This window comes from Delphinus delphis, chromosome 3 (assembly GCF_949987515.2).
Source record: "Delphinus delphis chromosome 3, mDelDel1.2, whole genome shotgun sequence".
Taxonomy (NCBI): Eukaryota; Metazoa; Chordata; class Mammalia; order Artiodactyla; family Delphinidae; genus Delphinus; species Delphinus delphis.
In genome coordinates this window covers 3,131,644-3,149,792 of record NC_082685.1, presented here as the reverse complement: position 1 = coordinate 3,149,792, position 18,149 = coordinate 3,131,644, and the positions used below count along the sequence as shown (strand labels likewise).

The following is an 18,149-nucleotide window of genomic DNA, read 5'->3' as shown; positions in this document are numbered from 1 at the left end:
GCCACCCTCCCCATGCTCCATCCTGTCCACCAGGCCCAGCGTGGCAACAGCGGGGTAAGAGGGGCAGAGGGAGGCCTGGGCAGAGATGGTGGTCCCTGGGATCTGGGAGGGCATCCCTGAGGTCCACGGGTGTCCCCGACTCCTGTGGCTGCCCACACACACCCTTAGGGGCACCCCCTGGCCCACTGGGCCCCTTCCCCACGGCCTGCTCTGGCCCCAGGGATGGGTCACTCTGCTGGCAGCAGAGACACTGGGGACCCCAAAGAGCAGGGCTGTGGAAGCCAACAGACGGGTTTGGCTCCAGCTCTGCACAACCTCTGGCCCACGGCTCCACCTCCAGCCTCAGTTTCTTCATCTGCCCTATGGGAGCAGAGACGGCCAGAAGAGGTGGCGACCCCAGCGTTGGGGTCTGGAGGCCCGGGACCCCTGCCCCTGCCTGCCAAGGCCAGAACCAGGCTGGTCCCGGCTGCTGGGGCTTGAGCTCCTACACCCAGGGTGTCTGGGGGGAGGCTGGGTGCCAGGAATAGGGGGCGAGGATGGTCCAAAGGGAGACCCCAGGGGGGCAAGGGCCTAGGAGGGGCTGGGCCCCACATTGGCCTGTCCTGCTGGCCTCAGGCACTGGATAAAAATAGTCGCTGGTCTCTGAGAACATGAGCCGACCCTGGAGCCAAGGGTTCCGGTTTGGGCTCTTTGCTCACCTCTGTGTGACCATGGCCAGAACCCAGCCCACTCTGGGCCCCAGCAGCCCAGCAGCCTGTCAGGAGGGGTCCTGAGGCAGGCCTGAGGGGGGCAGGGAGAGTGCCTGGCGGAGGGCTGTGGTCGTGCCCTGCGTGTGAAGCTACCGAGGAAAGGTGGCTCCAGGCAGAGGGACAAGGAAGGTGGTGTGGGGAGGTAGGGGGCCCCCTTCTCCCCAGGTCAGGCCCAGGCCCAGGCCCATACCAGGGGCTCAGCAAATGCAGGCTGCCTCCTCCCCCTCCCCCCCAAGCCGGACTCTGGACCTGCTGCTTCTCAGACGTCTCCATGACAACCAGGGCCTTGGAGGAGTTGGATGGAGGCCTGGGCAGTTGCCAAGTGGACGAGGACCTCTCTGCACTGGCTGACCCCTGCCCAGGCCGGCCCCGGGAGGACAGGGCTCAAGGTAGCCAAGAGGGTACCACAGGATGAAGCCCACGCCCCCATCCTCCTGTTGAGCCAGGTGGCTCACCTTCAGGGACCAGGACTTGGTCTCCCACACTGGACTGACTTAAACCATGCCCCCCATTTCCAACCTGTGTCCATTAGTGTGTTGGGAGTTTGTAAAGAACCCAGAGAACACAGGTGCTGGGCCACACAGGTCGGGGTTTGAATCCCAGCTTGGCAGTGACGTGCTGTGCGCCTTCATGCAAGGCTGCCTCTGCGTCTGTCTGCTTTCTAATCTGCAGAACGGGAGCAGTCACCTGCCCCTCACCCAGCAGAACTGAGCGGAGGGTGGGATCAGCCTGGGGGTTTCCACGACTGTGACTGTCCCTCTTTTCCTGCCAACAGCAACATCCAGGCTGGCCGACTCCAGCAGCTGGCCCCGTGTGAGTAGCCAGGGCCCTGGGGTTTCAGCCCAGGGTGCCCCTAGAGTAGGGGACATGTTGGCCAAGAGGGTGCATTTCTGCAGCCCATGGGAAGGGTTTGGTCTCCCTTAGGGAAACACCCAGGATGACATGTTACTCCCCACAGGATTCTCAGGAGCTGGCAGCTGAGGGCAGCCCCGCAGGCGGTGTGGATGCTTGGCCCAAGAAAACAGAAAAGGAGCCTGTGGACAAAGTGGCCTCCGGACCGGGTAAGGAGAGGCTGAAAGCAGAAGCAAGTGGGTTTCCGGGAGGCAGGGGTGAGGTGGGGGTGGGGTGGGTGTGGATCAGCATGGGGGTGGGGGATTGGTCCTGGGCTGGGTCCTTGGATCTGGGGGGCAGGGTGATAGCGTGCATGGGGCTCCTGACTGGGGGGTGTCTGGGTGTCACAGGCCGTTACTCAGTGGGCTGTGGGAGCCTCTGCTAATTCATGATAACACCAGCTTAGGTGCCACTAAGCTTCAACTAATTATCTTCTAGAATATTCTCGGCATCCCAGTGAAGCGGCCAATCCCGCAGGGCTTAGTTCTTCGGCCCAAGGCCGCACAGCCGGGCAGGGCAGAGCTGAGTTTAGCCGCGGGTCAGCCCCACGCGGCCTGCGCCCAGCCCGCACTTGCTCCCGCAGGTCCCCAGAGTCCCGCGTGGAAGAAGGCGCAGGCCGCGCCGCCCTCGCAGCCGCCGCCCACGCCCCCGGTCCTGAGCGAGGAGCTGCTCTGGGGACACCTGACGCTCAACAAGTGCCTGGTGCTCGCCTCGCTCGTGGCGCTGCTGGGCTCCGCCTTCCAGCTGTGCCGAGGTGAGCCTGCGCCGCAGCACGTGGTTACTCCCTCCCGGAAGCGCGGACAGCCCAGGGGGCGGGTCTGTGCGCTCCCACTCTAGGCCGTGCGCGCCCCCTTCCCCCCAGTATGGACCTTGTGAGTGAGGGGGGGTTCCCCCGCCCCGTGCACCTCCTGCTCAGGGACAGACTGACCTTGTGCACCCCGACGGTCGCGCCCGACTCCCTCTATCCAGGACCAGCTTTGACCCCCGCCTCCCATAGACCTTAAGAGGAGCCCTGCCCCCCCAGCCCCCAGCAAGGACCTCGGTGCATCTCCCTTTACCGGTGACCGACCCTCACTGCCCCACGACTCCCACCCCGGGCCTTGTAGGCCCGGGATGGGCGTGTGCGCCCCCGTTCGGTAGCGTGCTGCTTTCTCTGCGCGCCAGGGCGGGCGCTCCTGCGTCCCTCAGAGAAACGGGAGCATCCTTTTGCAGCCTGAATGAGGGAGGTTTGAAGGGAAGGTCATCGCAGCAGCGGAGACTCGGAACCCCTTCCCAGGGCTCGGAGGGACCCAGCCCAGCCTCAGCGTACCCGGTGGGGTCCGGCTGGGCCCCCTTGCATGTCCCCAGGGAGAGGGGTCTCTGGGGGCAAGGGCGGGGATGGACGGTGTGCAGTGGTCGGTCCCCTGGGCCAGGCTGTTTCGCATCCCCTCCCGTCCCCTCCCAGAGGCCGTGGCGGGGGAGGCGGAAGCCCCTGCGCCTGTCCCTGAGCCGTGGGTCCCGCCAAGCTCGTCCCTGAAGGAGCCAGCGTCACCCCTGGTAAGCACTTCCTCAAGTGACCTGTCAGTGGGGCCTTCACTGGGGGAAGGGGCCTGGGCCTTGGAACTCTGTGCCGACCCCACCACCCCACACTGTCCACATTGCAGCCAAAGTCCGTGGCCTGGGCCCCCCCACTGGGATCGCTCGAGCCCCCGGCGAAGGTAGAGGAAAGGGCCGCGGTTCCCAGGAGCAGCGGGGCTGCAGGGAAGGACAAAGGGGAGTCTGAGGAGACCGCTGAGGAGGAGCGCGTGCCGCTTGCCGACCGAGGGCCCAAGGAGAGGCGGAAGAAGGCGGAGAGGCTGAGAAAGGAGAGGCCCCGGAAGGAGAGGCCACAGAAGGAGAGGCCAAGGAGGGAGAGACCCCGGAAAGAGGAGAGGCCGCGGGCTGCCGGGGAGGCCCTACACCGACGCTGGGAGGCGCGCGAAGGGGGCCATCGGGCATGGGCGGGAGAGTCCAGAGACCCCGAGCATAGGAAGAGGCAGGCCTGGGCCTCCCCGCGGCGCCCCGATGAGGAGGACCGGCCTCCCGGCCGCCAGAAGCACCACGCGGGCAAGGGGCGGGACTGAGCCAGACCTGGGTCCTGCGCGGGGGTCCCTGAACCTCTGCTCGACCGCCCCGCAGTTCCAGCAAATAAAGCGAGCGCTGTGGTCCCCCTCATCGCCTGCTCCTTTGTGCCTGGACTCCAGAACCTGCCCGGGGCCTGAGTGACAGGGATGGGGAGCTTTAGGCGGCTGTGGGGGGGGGGGGGGCGGGGGCGGGGTCAGGGAGGCAGTGGGTGCCAACGGGGAGGATGCGGCCCTGCCTGCCAGAGGAGAAATGGGGGAAGGAGGCCTCCGCCTGTCCCCAGACATGCACGGACACCCCAACCGCGTGCTTTCTGGTCTTTATTGGGAGCGATGAAGGGGTCCGAATAAATATGGGCCGGCCGGAGCACGGCGCGGGGTCACCGGCAGCCGCACTCGGTGGCCACCATGTTGGGCACGTGGTGCGCGCTGATGCGCTCCTCGGACAGGCTGATGAGGAGCTTGCCGGCGTAGGCCGTGGGCACGCAGCAGGGCGGGCGCGCCAGGGCGGCGCCGCGGGCCTGCATCTTCAGCAGGAGCACCACGTGGTTGCCGTACCGCGGGTTGCGGTCCGATTGCGGCCAGCCGCACGCGCCCTGGCAGTTGTTGGCCTGGTACGTCTCCGGGATGAGCACCGAGCGCTCGGCGCGGAGGTCCACGCTCAGCTCGCGCAGCCCGCACGGCCCGTCGGTGACCGCGGCGCCGGCGCTGCGCTGCGCCCGTGCCGACGCGCTCCGCTCCCGCACGCGCCACTCGGCGCGCAGGCCCTGCAGCGCTTTCAGCAGCAGCAGCGCGCGCAGCGGACCGCCGGGGCCGACCGGGTTCCCCGGGCACAGCGCCAGTAGGCGTGCCAGCAGCGGGGTGGTGGCGGGCGGCAGCCCCGGGAGGCCGCGCAGTTCCGCGGCCGCCGCCTGAAGCTCGGCGGCTACCCGGCGCGCTAGGCCCGCGGCCCACAGCGCGGACGCCGGACCCTGCAGTGGTGCGGGGACCCCGGGGGTGGCTGCCGTGGGCGGCAGCAGCAGCAGCAGCGGCTCCTCGCCGTCGAGCAGGCGCTCCAGCGCCGCGGGGTCCGACAGGTTGACCTGGCCCTGCGGGAAACCGGTCAGCGAGCCCGGGTCCAGGGCCAGACGCGGCGGCGAGGCTCGGGACGCGGGTCCCCGCAGCGCGCGCACCAGGCGCGTGAGCGTCTCCAGGAAGGGATCGGCGCTGGGCGGCGCCTCCTCGGGCTCTGGGGACGGCCTGGACGGCAGAGTGGGGGATCGTGAGGGCGCAAGGCTGCGCCGCCCCCCACTCCCCGCGCCCCCAGGGCCGGGCCCGCGCGCACCTGGGCTGCGGGAAGGGCACCGAGTCCAGCTGGCCGTGCGCGGGCATCGGCGTGGGACCCCGCGGCGGCAGCAGGAGCAGCGCCGGGGTCATCCGTGTGAAGCAGCGGGAGTCGGCGCCGAACAGCAGCGCCTGCAGCTGGGCGGTGCTCAGTGGCGCACCTGCGACGGGAGGCGCGTGCGCGGCGCTGCTTCAGCGCCGGAGGTCTGGGGGTCGAGGACAGCCGTCCCCACCACGCTCCGCAGCATCCCTGTCCCTGTCTGGGCGAGACCTACCGTTTCCGCGGCGCCGCAGGGTCAGGGCGAGCCCAGGCCCGCGCCAGGCCGCCTCGGGGCGTCCCACAACCAAGGGCAGGTAGCTGGAGTCCCGGCTCAGGCAGAGGCTCTGCGGAAATGGGGGCTCAGCCAGGCAGTGGGCGCGCAGGGCGCCAGCCCTGCTCTGCCTGCTGCCCTTAGCATCCCTTCAAAATTCCAACCTGGGCACTTGCAGCCTTTTTGTTAAACCCAGTTAAAAAAATCAACAAAACCGTAACCCCTTCCTCGCCCTGAGTGAGGGCTCCTGGTGGCCCAGGGGCAGTCCCCTTCAACTCCCTGGTACCTGGGCGCCGGGCAGCCCGGCCCCGGTGACGGTGACCTCCGGGCCAGGCCCTGGGTACAGCACCATCAGCGCCAGCTCTTCGGGGCTGGCTCCTCCAGGTGGAGGCTCCTGGAACCTCAGCGAGGGTGTCGGCTCCCACGTCACTGCGGCCAGGACAGTGGGGAAGGGGATGCCTGAGCCCCTCCCCCAAGCCTGTCCCAGTCCTGCAGGAGGGAGAGCCCCCACCCCACCCAGAGCCCCGGGGAACCTAGAGGGAGAGGCTTGACGCCCCTGGACCCCAGGTGTAGCGCTTCCTTGGGACACGGGTGGCCTGGGAGGAGTGACAGACACTGTGGGCAGTGGGGTGGAGCCCTTGGGGTCTCTTGGTCTGGGGATGTCCTGGGGTAAAGCCCTTCCTTGTAGTGTGTCTGAGGCCAGCGGTCCCTGGGGACAGGCCCCCTGGGCAGCCTGGTCAGGGAGTGGGGGGAGGGGCCCTCCTCGGCTGGACCTTCAGGCTGTGCTGGCCCTGCCCCCTGTGGCTCCAAGGTCGGAGGAGAGGGGACCCTCCCCAGGCACTGCAGGAGGACTTGCTGCCCCAGGCAGGGCAAAGATAAGATCACCCACCTCTGTGGCCATCAGCCTCCACTTCCCAAGGGTTCTCCCACCCTGGGGCACCAGAGCCGGCCCCCCGCCCAGGCCCCTGGGTTAGGGCCCCACGTACCTTCCTCCAAGTGCAGGACCACCAGCCGCCGCCCCCCGGGCCCCCCAAGCCATGCCTGCAGCTGCTGCAGATGGGGCAGGGCGGGCTGCCCGTCTCTCGGGGGGCAGACTGCAAAGGTGGCCAGGTCCCGGGGCCCCCAGTGGGCGCGCCGCACAGCCTCTAGGAACGCCCGCTCGTAGCCGCTCAGGGCCCCCACCACCCGCAGGGGAGCACTGCTCCTGTTGCCACCCCCATCCAGGGTCACCAGGCACAGGGGGTCCCGAGGGCTGCCTGGTGGCCAGACGCCAGGGGGTGGCCAGTCCCAGTCTTGGTGCAAGATGAGCCCTCCGCCTCCGCCGCCTGGGGTTGGCTCCCTGGGCAGGGCCGGGGTGCTGGAGACCTCTCCCCTGAGGGTCCTGGCCCCCAGCAGGGCCCCCATTGCCAACAGCACCAGGGCCAGCTGAGAGAGAGGTGGACCCTGCATCATGGGAGCTTGGAGGGGCCGGGCTGCCCCAGCTTATATGAGGGAGCAAGAATGTTTGTGCCAGAAGGCGGCCCCTATCTCCTTCAGGGATGTGACCTTGGGGGCCAGTGCCCGCTGTGAGCCCGGGCAGGCCGGCAGCCTCCTCAAAGCCCCTTCTGTTCCGGCTCAGCTGCCTATCTATCTTCTTCTCACCAGTGCTACAAAGTGTGGCCTGTGACCCATTTGTCAAAATGTCCTTGACAAGTTTTCCCCTTTAGAGCCAGGAGCAGGAATGTGAGCAGGGAGTGTGTGGCCCAAACGATCAACAATTTGGGGGGGTGGAGGGTGCTGGAGGAGGGCAGAGGTGCAGAGCCCCTGCCCCACAGGACCACTGGGTAGGTGGGGGGCGAACCCCCACACCCACTGCACGCTCGCTCACCACGCCTTCGGGGCCCACAGAGACCCCCAAGGAGAGCGAGCAGCCTTTGCTCTGCTCTCCTCCCAGAGGGCGACCCCAGACCCACTGCTGGCCAGCAGGGTCTGTCCTCACCCAGCAGCCTCCAGGGCACAGCATTGCCAGCGGCCACCCCCTGGGATCCTGGTGGGGCCCCGACCCTGAGCCACCCCCATAGGTGGCAGAGGGCAGCCGTGCGTGTTCACCCACAGCGAGTGGGTGCTTCCCGCCCACCCGCCCGCCGGCCAGCCCACACAGCAGTGCGCTCCAAGGTTAGCAGAGACTCTTTAATGGGCTCTGGGAACACGGCCCAGCCCTGTACAAAAAACTCAACTTCACTCTGCGGGGGGGAACACAGGAAAACAAGGCCAGACTTGCTGGGACAGGGGTGGCTTTTCAGTTGGTGGGGGGAGGGGGAGGAATGTTCCCAGGGCCTTCGGAGGGCAGCGGGGGCCTCAGCATCGGAGGCATGGGAGTTGGGGGATGCACCCCGGGATTTGAGGGGTGAACTCCAGGAGGCTGGGGATGGACCCCAGGAGCTGGAGGATGGACCCCAGGAGCTGATGGGTGGACCCCAGGAGGTGGGGGGTGGACCCCAGGAGGCTGGGGGTGGATCCCTGGGGCTGGGGGGTGGACCCCGGGAGCTGGAGGATGGACCCCCGGGGCCTGGGGGTGAACTGCAGGAGCTGGTGGGTGCACCCCTGGGGCCTGGGGGTGAACCCCAGCAGATGGGGGAGGATGGACCCCGGGGGCTGGAGGGTGGACCCCTGGTGCTGGAGGGTGGACCCCTGGGGCTGGGGGATGGACCCCCGGAGCAGGGGGGTGGACCCCAGATGCTGGTGGGTGGACCACTGGTGCCGGTGGGTGGACCCCAGGAGCTGGGGGGTGCACTCCAGATGCTGGGGGGTGGACCACTGGTGCAGGGGGGTGGACACCGGGAGCCGGTGGGGGCAGCTGAGGAGGGCCCGGAGGCCCCGAGGACGCAGGCCCACTGGGCGGCATGGGGGGCAGGGGCAGGCCTCCTGGCGGGGGCGGGGGCAATGACTCGGGCAGTGGTGGCCGAGGGGGCAAACCATTCATCAGCGGGGGTGGGGGCCGCTTCACCCCAGGAGGCCCTGCAGGGAGGCTCGGCGGGGCCGGTGGCTTCTCCATCTTAAAGTGGAACTGGAGGAAAAACTGGACAGAAAGGAGAGGCTGAGCGTGGCCCCTGGGCCTCGGGCTGGGAGAAGGTTCGGCAACTGCCTGGACCTGCAGTGACTCACCTGCTTAGTTTCCCGGTTCCAGTGAGTCCAAAACTTGCCTTCAGCCTTGTCAATCTCCCTGCTTGGCACCTGCGTGGGGTGGAGCAGGGGGCAGAGACGGGCCTTCAGGACCACGAGATGGCCTAGCTGAGGAGGCCCTTCTGTGAGGGGACAGGGTCTAGCTTAGGGGTAACAGAGTCGACTGATGTCCTTGCTCCACCACTCAGCAAACCTGCAAGCCCGAGAAAGCCGTGATCTACGCTATGCCATTAACGTCCATCTGGGGACCAGATCCGGTCATGGAATCCATGAACAGCCAGCAGCAGGGACACCTTACTGCTGGGGCCATGTAAGGGGTCTCTGCTTCTGGGCGGACACCCACCTCGATGCCCAGCCCCCGGCCCTCGCGCTGCCTTGTCCTTTGCCACCCTCTCAAGAGGCAAGGGCCCAGAGGGATACCCCTGGCCCTGGCAGGAAGGGGCATCCTGGAGTGGGCTGGAGGCCAGCTGCCCGGACGGAGCAAACTCCTCGGCTGGCTCCCCACCTCTCGGGGGTCCAGTGCGCTACCTTGAAGGCAATGGTCTCGTAGGGCTCGGCGGCCATGAGCAGGTACTGCCAGCGCCGGTCCGGAGGCTCGATCCTCTGCTCGTAGGCGGACATGAAGCGGTGGCGGGGCATGATGCCCTCGGCAATCTCGGGGTAGTCGATCTGTGGGGACACGGCCAGGTGGCAGCACCGCCTCTCAGGGAGCCCCTTCCCTCAGAACTGGGTCCCTAGCCTTTGCTCACCTGGAAGAGGAGGCTCTGCTGACCCATCTCCGTGTCCCTCTGCTTGGTCACTGCAACACAGGAGGTGTCAGGACCAGCTAAGGGGCCCTGGGGCTGGCCTAACACTACCCACAAACGGGAGAGCAGGCCTGGGGGTGGTCACCTGGCTGGGGAAGCACAAGAGCCATCCGCAGCTGGACGGGCACCATCCAGGGCTGGGAGGGCTGCACCCCGGGTGCCATCTGCCCCAGATCACACGGGTGGGGGTGGGGGTGGGAGGGAGACCTCCCCACTGCCTGCCCCCCCACCTGGGGAGCATCGAGTGTGAGGGTCAAGACTGTGCCCCCACTTCTGGGAGAGGGTGCCCACTGCCAGAGCTCTGCGGCTTTGGGCTGCTTTCCACACGGGTGCTCAGTGTCTCCCCGCTACACCCAGGAAGACGCCAGATGGCCTGGACTGGCCAGAAAGCCTGTGGTGGCCTCCCCAGGGAAACAGTGCCATCCCTGTCCTGGCTCACCAAGCAGGCCCACTCCAGGGCCTTTGCACGCCACGCCCCGAAACGCCACCCACACGCAGGATGTCCCCACCTTAGCAGGACGCCTACCAGGTGGCCTGCCTTCCCCCCCCCCCCCCCCGCCCCTGGCACACGGTCTCCTGTATCCCCTGTGCTCCAGCTGGGCCGCCTGACTGGCTTTCCGAACCAGGTGACACAGGCGCTGCTGCACGCACAGACCCTCCCCCTCCCCTTCCTTTCTCCTCAGGTGAAGAAGAGCCAGCACCCAGTTCCGTGGTCAGAGGAGAGAGCCACACCAGGGCTCGCGCTCACGTCCCACAAGCTCACCCACCTTTGCTAGGAGCGTAAAGAATAACGACACTGCTCCTCCTCCGGCATGTGTGTGAAAGTTCACGGTGGGAAGGCGGTCCCAGCCCCCAGGGAAGAAAGCCCTCTGACAGGAAGCCACTCCCCAGAGGCGGATGGTGTGGGTGTGGGTGTGGGTGTGGGTGTGGGTGTGGATGGGTGTGGGGCTGCCCGCCAAGGCCACAGAGCATCCTTACCTTTGTAGCCCGGGCGGCCGATCTTCACGAACTTCTTCACCTCCACCTTGACCTTCTCTGGCGCCGGCTGGGCGGGGGCCTCCTTGGCCTCCTTGGCTGCTCGCCGGGCCCTGCAGGTGGGACGGACATGGGGCTGAGGCCCCTCCATACAGGCCGCCAAGGCCATAGGCCCAGGTGCCAGGAGTGCCACCCCCCCGCCCTGCCCCAGCCAACCTTGGAGCTTCGAGGTCAGGGGGGACGGGGGTCAAGTGAGGTGACAGCTCTGGTGGGGGTGAGCGCCGGGCATGGGAAGGGGCGCGAGGTACTCACAAGTTGGTCTGATGCTTTTTCCCTTGGGTGTGCGCGAGGTAACTCCCCTAGAACGGGAGAGGGATGCACAGCTCAGGACAAAGCGAGCGGGGAGGTGCCGATAGGCACCCGATCGCTGCTGAGTAGACGAGCGCTAGTGGGTCTGCACACAGGGGAACGAGACCCCCAAAAGCCGGGGGTGAGGCGGGCCTCCGGAGGGTGCGACGCGGGCAGTCTTGCAGCTGCTGGGGTGCAGTGTGGGCTGTGGACACTGCTTGGAAGTGGTGGGGAAACCCAGGAGTGATCATGTCCCGTGATTCCATCTCCACGATGCCCCAGGGATGAGACACGCGAATCAGTGGTTCTCAACGGGGGCCGGTGGTGGGGGCGGTTTCTGACCCCCGGGGACAGCATGCCCAGGACGGTCCTCCCCGGAGGATGAGCAGCCCCAATGCCGCGGGGAGACCCTCCCATATCGGGCTGTTCAATTCAGTGCTGCCGACCGGGGCTGGCAACCACCAGAAACAAAGCACGTCCTCCACACGAGAAAAGGGACAAAGGGACCTACTCGTGCCAGGAGAGGGGCCCAGCGTCAGGGAGCATCAGACTCTCGCCTGCTTCAAAGGCGCAAACTAGAGCCACACCGGCTAGACTTCACGACCCCGGCCCTGACGTGGAACGTCCCAGGGTGTCCCCACGTTCCCAGATACACATCTGTGGCAACGGTGCCACCGGTACTGAAGAACTCGCCAAGTCCACAGCAGCACAGGTGGGGCGGGGTGGGGGGTGGGGCAGGGGCGGGGCCACACCTCGTTGTTGTGCAGCGTCAGGCACAGCTTGCACTCGTAGGAGCCCAGATGGTTCTTCATGAAGTAGGGGTCCTGCGGAGGAAGCACGCTTGTTATGCGGTGGGAGGGGCCCTGGGGACCCCGCACGGGCGCTGAGAGAACACCACTCTCTTCAGGGCAAACGCTCGCGGCGGGGGAGGGGGCGCAGAGGACAAGCAGGAGCCCCCCAGGCAGCACCGCAGAGCCCACTGGGTGGGGCTGGGGCTGACCACACGCCCCTGCAGCAAGCTCGGGGAAGGGTCCTCCGGGAGCCCCGGCCCCACGTCCTCGGCAGCCCGGGGTCCAGGAGGCAGAGCCGAAACAGCACCGCTGCTCACGCATCTCCATGGCGCCGACCAGGCCAGCCCTCCTCGTGCCGCAGCACAGCCTGACGCGGGCAGAGAAGCAAGCGGGCCAACCCGAGGCCCTAGGAGACCCCGTCTCTGCACATCCCGTGAGTGGGGCAGGGGCTCCAGGGCCAACTGGTGACCACTCAAGAGGCGCAGAGCAGACAGCAGGGGTTCAGGTCCCAACTCCACCGCCCAGAGACCGTGTCGTCATTGGCGATGACAATCCCACCCTCAACTCTGTTTCCTCATCTGGAAAATGGGAAGAGTAACAGAACTGACCTCCCAGGCCAGGCCTCTGAGGGGCTTTGGGAGCGTCCGGCACACGGTGCGGGCTCGACACACCTCAGAGCGTTTCAAAGTCTAAGAGGACCTATACACTGAACACCAAGGGGCACATCGAGGGCAACTCTGCCTCCAGGGTCCACTGGGCAATGTCTGGGGACGTCAGTCGTTGTCACGAGTTGGGGGCTCCTGGCATCAAGTGTGGAGGTGAGGGTGCTGCTCCACACCCAACAGCGCCCGTGATGGCCCCCACGCCCCAGGGAATGACCGGGCCGCACCTCCAAGCTGAGAAACCCTTAGTCAGTTATTCGCGAAAACCTTGAGTCTGCTCCCTGCTCACGCTGGACACCAGGATAAATCCCCGATGCTCAGCTGGTGTAAACCAGGGGGGCCCCCATCATCTGTATCACCTCCTCTCCCTCCCACTCAGGTGTGGACTGAAATGTGTACAGCATCCCAGGACCACAGAGGTCAGGTGGTCATGGAACCCAGTCTCCTGGGGTCAGTGGAATCCCTATCCCTGGGGTCTCACCGGAGGTGATTCCGCCCCCCAAGGGATACTGAGCGACATATGGGGACATCTGTGGCCACTGTGACTGGGGAGCTCCTGGCATCTGGCGCGGGGGCAGGGCAGGGATGCTGCTGCACACCCCACAGCGCCCAGGGGGACCCACATACGTATCCCCAGGGCCGAGGCAGAGGCCTGTCTCCCTACAGCTCTGTACGGATAAGCTGCTGTCTTTCGCTGCCCGTGGTGCCATCAGGGCCCCCACCACTGGCGACTCCCCACACCTCTGGCTAAGTATAGCTTCCTGTGCTAACAGACCCTTCAAACGTGGGGCTACGAACAGCAGCCGGCCTCTGGTGGACACTGAGAGCTGCCACTCCAGGTGAAGCTCCCTGGTGCAGGGTGGGCACAGGCGGCGGGAGGGCACGTGTACCTTGTTGATGTCGATGGTTTCCAGGGCCAGCTGCCGGAGGCGCTCCCTACGGTCCCGGTTGCTCTCAGAGGAGGAGGCCACGCCCCCACTCCCGGTCTTGCCTCCGGGGCGATGCTGGAAGTCCATGGTGAGGACCTTGGGGCTCTACCAGACCAGAGAGGAAACCTGTGGAGGCCAAGGGGCGGCTGTGAGGCTGCGCGGGAGGCCTCGCCCTCCTGGTTCAGCCTCATCCCCCAGAGCTCTCGCAGCTCTCAGCCTCATGCCCACGCTTTACCAAGTCTCTTCCAGTGGCCGAGGGTCCACTATGGGCCAGGCACATGGAAATGAGGAAGAAGGAGAAACAGGGCATCTCCAGGTGACCTGGTGGGTGGACTGAGGAAGTCCCCCCAGCCTGAGGAGTGCAAAGGCCCAAGGACCCGAAATGGCAAAGGGCAAAATGAGACCAAGGTCTCACTAATTAGTCTCACCTCCTCCAAGAAGCCTCCCCAGACCACCCAAGCCCATGCTGTTCACTCCCTCCTCTGAATTCCCTTTCTGATTGTCTTACACTTATTTCTCTCAGCCTAAATTCTGCTTCTCCGGCTCAGCTGTACATTTGCTGGAAACAAGGAACACATCTACCAACCTATCCCCCCGCCACTGCCTAACGCACAAGATGTTCACGGCTCGTTCGCGGCTGAGGAAGGCTCTCCCGAGCCCTTGATGTCTCTTCCAGCCCAGCCACTGTTTCCCACCCTCCTTCAGGCTCAGCTCAGACCCAACCTCCAGGAACCTCTCTCATCTTACACTCCCTTTCCCACTGGTCAATGTTGGCCCCAGGCCCCTGGCATCTTGTCTCTGTTGGGGTAAATTCACAGGGATGGGGCCCAGGAGTGACTATGACCCCTGCCAAAGATGGCCCCATCTCAATCTCAAGGGTTCCTGGACGTGTCACCTCACGGGGCAGAGGAGACCTTGCAGGTGGGGTTAAGTTACGGCCCCTGAGAAGGGGAGGACCCTGGATTCCCCAAGGGGCCTAGTGTCATCACAGGGTCCTTATAGGAGGGAGGCAGGGGGGTCAGAGGCAGAGAGAGACGGGAGATGCTGCGCTGCCGGCTGTGAGGATGGAGGACGGGCCGCGAGCCAGGGATGCGGCGCCTCTAGAAGCTGGAAAAGGTGGAACCGATGCTCCCCTGGAGGCTCCAGAAGAAATAAAGCTCAGTGAGACTCACAATGAACTCCTGACCTCCAGAGCTGCATCATGAACTTAGGTCGTTTAAGCCACTAAGTCGGTGGTGGTTTGCTGCACCGACCACAGGAAACTAACAGTCCAGGCACCAGCCAGCTGTGCCACCGACCGGCAGTGTGACCTGATGAGTTTACAAAAACCTCACACGTGGTGAGGCTGCAGAATCCCAGGACTAGACTTTTTATTTCACGCCAAGTCCACCCAGAGCCGCCAACTGGTAAAGGCAAAACACTACCAGAGCCAAGAGTTCCAGTCAGTTTGGGGGGAGCCCAGTTTCTCCTCAAGCAGCCAGAACAAGCTCTTGTCCTAGCCGGGAGTACGGGCCACAGGTGTCGTGAGAGCACCTGTGGAGAGGATCCGACTGGCTCAGGAAACCCAAACGCAAGCAAGTACTTAATCACTCACCACGTTACAGTGAGTGCCAGTAGCTATCAGAGACTGAGATGAGGCCAGAGAGAAAAGGGGGCAGGTCCATCAAAACCCATCTGCTAGGGCTTCCCCGGTGGCGCAGTGGTTAAGAATCCGCCGGCCAATGCAGGGGACATGGGTTCGAGCCCTGGTCTGGGAAGATCCCACATGCCACAGAGCAACTAAACCCATGCACCACAACTACTGAGCCTGCGTTCTAGAGCCCGCGAGCCACAACTACTGAAGCCCGCGTACCCAGAGCCCCTGCTCCACAACAGGAGAAGCCACCGCAATGAGAAGCCCACGCGCCACAACGAAGAGTAGCCCCCGCTCGCCGCAACTAAAGAAAGCCCGCGCAGCAACGAAGACCTGATGCAGCCAAAAAAAAAAAAAAAAAAAAAAAAAAAAACAACAAAAAACCCACCCGTTAAGCAGCAGGCAACACCCCTTCCCCTGGTCTGTGTCCAGCAGGCAGGAGACCCAGCTGGTGCTCCCAGCCCAGGGGAGATCAGGAGTCTTTTCTGGGAAGAGAGCACCAGAGACAGTATTCTCAGACACTGACAGTTGGGGGCCCCCCACACTCCCCAAACCCCAGCACTCTGCCAGGCCCACTGAGCTCGCTAGATGAGAAGCACTACTCTCCATGCAGACTGGTAACTTAACATAAACAGACGCAAAGAAACGTGTGTATCAGAGAAAAAAGAAACCTGGTGGAAACATCAATAGAAGGTGTTAACGTCCTCCCGGATGACAGGAGACGTTACCACATCGTGAAACTAGAATAGATGCCAAAGGTGAGCATGGTGAATTAAAACCAGACGAACCCTGAGACTTCCCTGGTGGTCCAGTGGGTAAGACTCCACGCTCCCAATGCAGGGGGCCTGGGTTCCATCCCTGGTCGGGGAACTAGATCCCACATGCTGCAACTAAGAGTCCGCATGCCACAACTAAGACCCAGTGCAGCCTAAATAAATAAACAAATAAAGTTAAAAAAAAAAATAAACCTTTAAAAGTAAATACGTGATGAACCTGACAAAACAATGAATACGAGCGCTTGAATGTAAGAGTTAAAGAAGGCTTTCATAATGGAGAACAGGAAAATGAACAACAATAACAACAATAATAGCAAAATAATAACAGGCAAAGCAAGAATCTAGAAATCACGAACTGAAAACAGAACGAAACGTGGGCACACTACTATATTTAAAATAGATAACCAGGGCTTCCCTGGTGGCGCAGTGGTTAAGAATCCACCTGCCAATGCAGGGGACACGGGTTCGAGCCCTGGACCAGGAATATCCCACATGCTGCGGAGCAGCTAAGCCCGTACGCCACAACTACTGAAGCCTGCGCACCTAGAGCCCGTGCTCCGCAACAACAGAAGCTGCCACGACAAGAAGCCCGCGCACCGCAACGAAGAGTAGCCCCTGCTCGCCGCAAGTAGAGAAAGCCCGTGCGCAGCAACAAAGACCTGACAAATCCAAAAATAAATAAAATAAATAACTTTATTCAAAAAAAAGATAATCAATACGGACCTCCTGCATAACACAGGGAACTGTGCTCAATGCTCTGCAATGACCTATATGTGAAAAGAACCTGAAAAAGAGCGGACACATGTATGTGTATAAATCACTTTACTGTACGCCTGAAACTAACACGATGTCGTAAATCAACTATAGACCCACATAAAATAACAATTAAAAAGAACAAACGTGGAGAATATCATCAAAGGAATAACCTATGAAATAAAAGAAAATACCCCAGAACTGAAAGAACCTAATTTTCAGACAAAACCAAAAAAAACCACTCTCAAACGAAGAAACCATTAAATTTCACAGCACTAATGAAAACCTAAAGTTTCTACTAGACAGAAAGAAAATCAGAAACAAGAGGTCGGAAACCAGAACGGGACGAGACCCTTCAGGACAGCAGGGAACTCCTAAGACGGGCAATGCTTTCACAGCTCCCACCGGGGGCTTTTGATCTGGAACTTTACACCCACCCTTCTGCCTGTGAGGATAAATAAAGCCGTTTTCAGCTAACCGAGAGCTCAATATAAAAAAATGAGTCGAGGGCTTCCCTGGTGGCGCAGTGGTTGAGAGTCCGCCTGCCGATGCAGGGGACGCGGGTTCGTGCCCCGGTCCGGGAAGATCCCACATGCCGCGGAGCGGCTGGGCCCGTGAGCCATGGCCGCTGAGCCTGCGCGTCCGCTCCGCAACGGGAGAGGCCACAACAGCGAGAGGCCCGCGTATCGCAAAAAAAAAAAAAAAAAAAAAAAATGAGTCGACTTCTTCAAAAGCTACCTGATGAGCTCTGATGGAAGAAAGAAAGGAGAGTAGATGGTCACACTGAAAACAAGCCAGCCCAGGGGAGCCCGGACAACAGGTTCTAGGACAGCTACTCAGCTGCAAGGTGGGGCTCCAGTCCCGACCGGAGCAGGAGGATGACAGCTTTGAGAGGGAAGTTTCCACGGGGGAAAGGAAAAAAGACATCCATTTGTTTCAACCTGTAGGAAAATACAACCGCTAGGCGTGTGAGGTGAAAACGCTTTGAGTACAAAGGTTTAACAACAAGCAAAGAAAATCAGGCGAATAGGAAAGATGAAGAAGTTAATGAGCTTTGGGGGGCAGGAAGAAGAATGGTATAAGAAACCTAGACTGACAGGCGGGGAAGTCACTTAACCTCGGGTCTTCGCTTGCGAAACGGGCCCAGCTAACGGGCTCTGGTGGCCTCGGGCGCGGTGCCGGGCGCTCCGCCTCCGGACCTTCCTTTCCACTCGGTGGGCCTGGAACTGGGGCCGCCGTCACCCCTATCCAGGTGAGTCCCGGACCACAGAGCCAGCAAGCCAACGGACGAGTCCTCGGGCGCAGGGAAGGCGCCCCGGACCACGACCCGACCCGACCCAATGGGCCTTTGCAGCCGGAGCTCCTAGCGGGCGAGGGTGTGGGGGTCGGGCCTGCCCAGCGCCGGGCGCGGGCGCGGAGCCGGCGCCCGCCCCCAGCCCGCGCCCCTGCCGAGGCGCTCCTCGCCTACTCCCCTCCAGGGAGCCCCTCGCGGTCGCCGCCCTAGCCCCGCGCGGCTCTTAACTCTCACCCGCGGCCGCACCGCCGTCGCCTGTTCGGCCACCACCTCTGCCGCCGCGCCGACTTCGTTCTGCACAAGCGCGCCGCGGGCTAAGGAAGCACTTCCGAGGGCAAGCGGGGCGGGGTTCTTCCGTGTGCGCATGCCCGGCCCGCCCAGCGGCGCGGGCTAGACGCTTCGGAGGCTGGAGGACTGCGGGCAGCAGGAGTGCAGGCCGGAAGCCGAAGCGCGCGTGCGCACCGGCTCTCACTGTCCTTATCGTCGGCCAAACTCGCGCGGAGCCAGTTCTCGCGGGATAGAGAGTTGCTTCTCGTCTCCCACTCCCGTCCGCCTGTTCCCTTGAGTACTGGGCGCTATAGGTCGTGGGGGTGCTTTATCGTTTCCACCCCGGGTCCACCTTGTTGCTTGGTTACGTGACAACCGTC

General features: G+C 63.6%; 3 protein-coding genes across 3 annotated transcripts; 1 reads left to right on the top strand and 2 right to left on the bottom strand.

The window, feature by feature from the left end:
• Positions 1–3,810, top strand: JSRP1 (junctional sarcoplasmic reticulum protein 1). The gene is made up of 7 exons (XM_060006525.1): positions 1–54; positions 986–1,138; positions 1,525–1,562; positions 1,708–1,810; positions 2,224–2,394; positions 3,085–3,176; positions 3,284–3,810. Exons 2-7 carry the CDS (start codon positions 1,021–1,023, stop codon positions 3,740–3,742), a joined length of 981 nt encoding a protein of 326 aa, XP_059862508.1. The 5' UTR covers positions 1–54; positions 986–1,020; the 3' UTR covers positions 3,743–3,810.
• A 242-nt stretch (positions 3,811–4,052) lies between these two features.
• Positions 4,053–7,343, bottom strand: AMH (anti-Mullerian hormone). The gene is made up of 5 exons (XM_060006524.1): positions 6,360–7,343; positions 5,660–5,802; positions 5,338–5,446; positions 5,064–5,223; positions 4,053–4,978 (listed from the first exon to the last, which is right to left on the bottom strand). Exons 1-5 carry the CDS (start codon positions 6,823–6,825, stop codon positions 4,120–4,122), a joined length of 1,737 nt encoding a protein of 578 aa, XP_059862507.1. The 5' UTR covers positions 6,826–7,343; the 3' UTR covers positions 4,053–4,119.
• A 160-nt stretch (positions 7,344–7,503) lies between these two features.
• SF3A2 (splicing factor 3a subunit 2) lies at positions 7,504–17,869 on the bottom strand. Its single transcript, XM_060007339.1, has 9 exons — positions 17,737–17,869; positions 13,008–13,172; positions 11,417–11,488; positions 10,629–10,675; positions 10,320–10,429; positions 9,285–9,334; positions 9,064–9,204; positions 8,518–8,586; positions 7,504–8,431 (listed from the first exon to the last, which is right to left on the bottom strand). Exons 2-9 carry the CDS (start codon positions 13,131–13,133, stop codon positions 7,652–7,654), a joined length of 1,395 nt encoding a protein of 464 aa, XP_059863322.1. The 5' UTR covers positions 13,134–13,172; positions 17,737–17,869; the 3' UTR covers positions 7,504–7,651.
• Between the last annotated feature and the right edge of the window lie 280 nt (positions 17,870–18,149).

Bases quoted from the DNA above. Each gene is read 5' to 3' on its own strand.
- JSRP1 (XM_060006525.1), top strand. From the start codon at position 1,021: ATGACAACCAGGGCCTTGGAGGAGTTGGATGGAGGCCTGGGCAGTTGC. The intron at 2,395-3,084 runs GTGAGCCTGCGC...GTCCCCTCCCAG, and splicing joins CGCCTTCCAGCTGTGCCGAG to AGGCCGTGGCGGGGGAGGCG. The intron at 3,177-3,283 runs GTAAGCACTTCC...TCCACATTGCAG, and splicing joins AGGAGCCAGCGTCACCCCTG to CCAAAGTCCGTGGCCTGGGC.
- AMH (XM_060006524.1), bottom strand. From the start codon at position 6,825: ATGATGCAGGGTCCACCTCTCTCTCAGCTGGCCCTGGTGCTGTTGGCA. The intron at 5,803-6,359 runs GTACGTGGGGCC...TCCTGGCCGCAG, and splicing joins GGTCCTGCACTTGGAGGAAG to TGACGTGGGAGCCGACACCC. The intron at 4,979-5,063 runs GTGCGCGCGGGC...TCTGCCGTCCAG, and splicing joins GTGCCCTTCCCGCAGCCCAG to GCCGTCCCCAGAGCCCGAGG.
- SF3A2 (XM_060007339.1), bottom strand. From the start codon at position 13,133: ATGGACTTCCAGCATCGCCCCGGAGGCAAGACCGGGAGTGGGGGCGTG. The intron at 10,676-11,416 runs GTGTGGCCCCGC...CTCCCGTTCTAG, and splicing joins TGACGCTGCACAACAACGAG to GGGAGTTACCTCGCGCACAC. The intron at 9,205-9,284 runs GTGAGCAAAGGC...GTGTCCCCACAG, and splicing joins AGCAGAGCCTCCTCTTCCAG to ATCGACTACCCCGAGATTGC.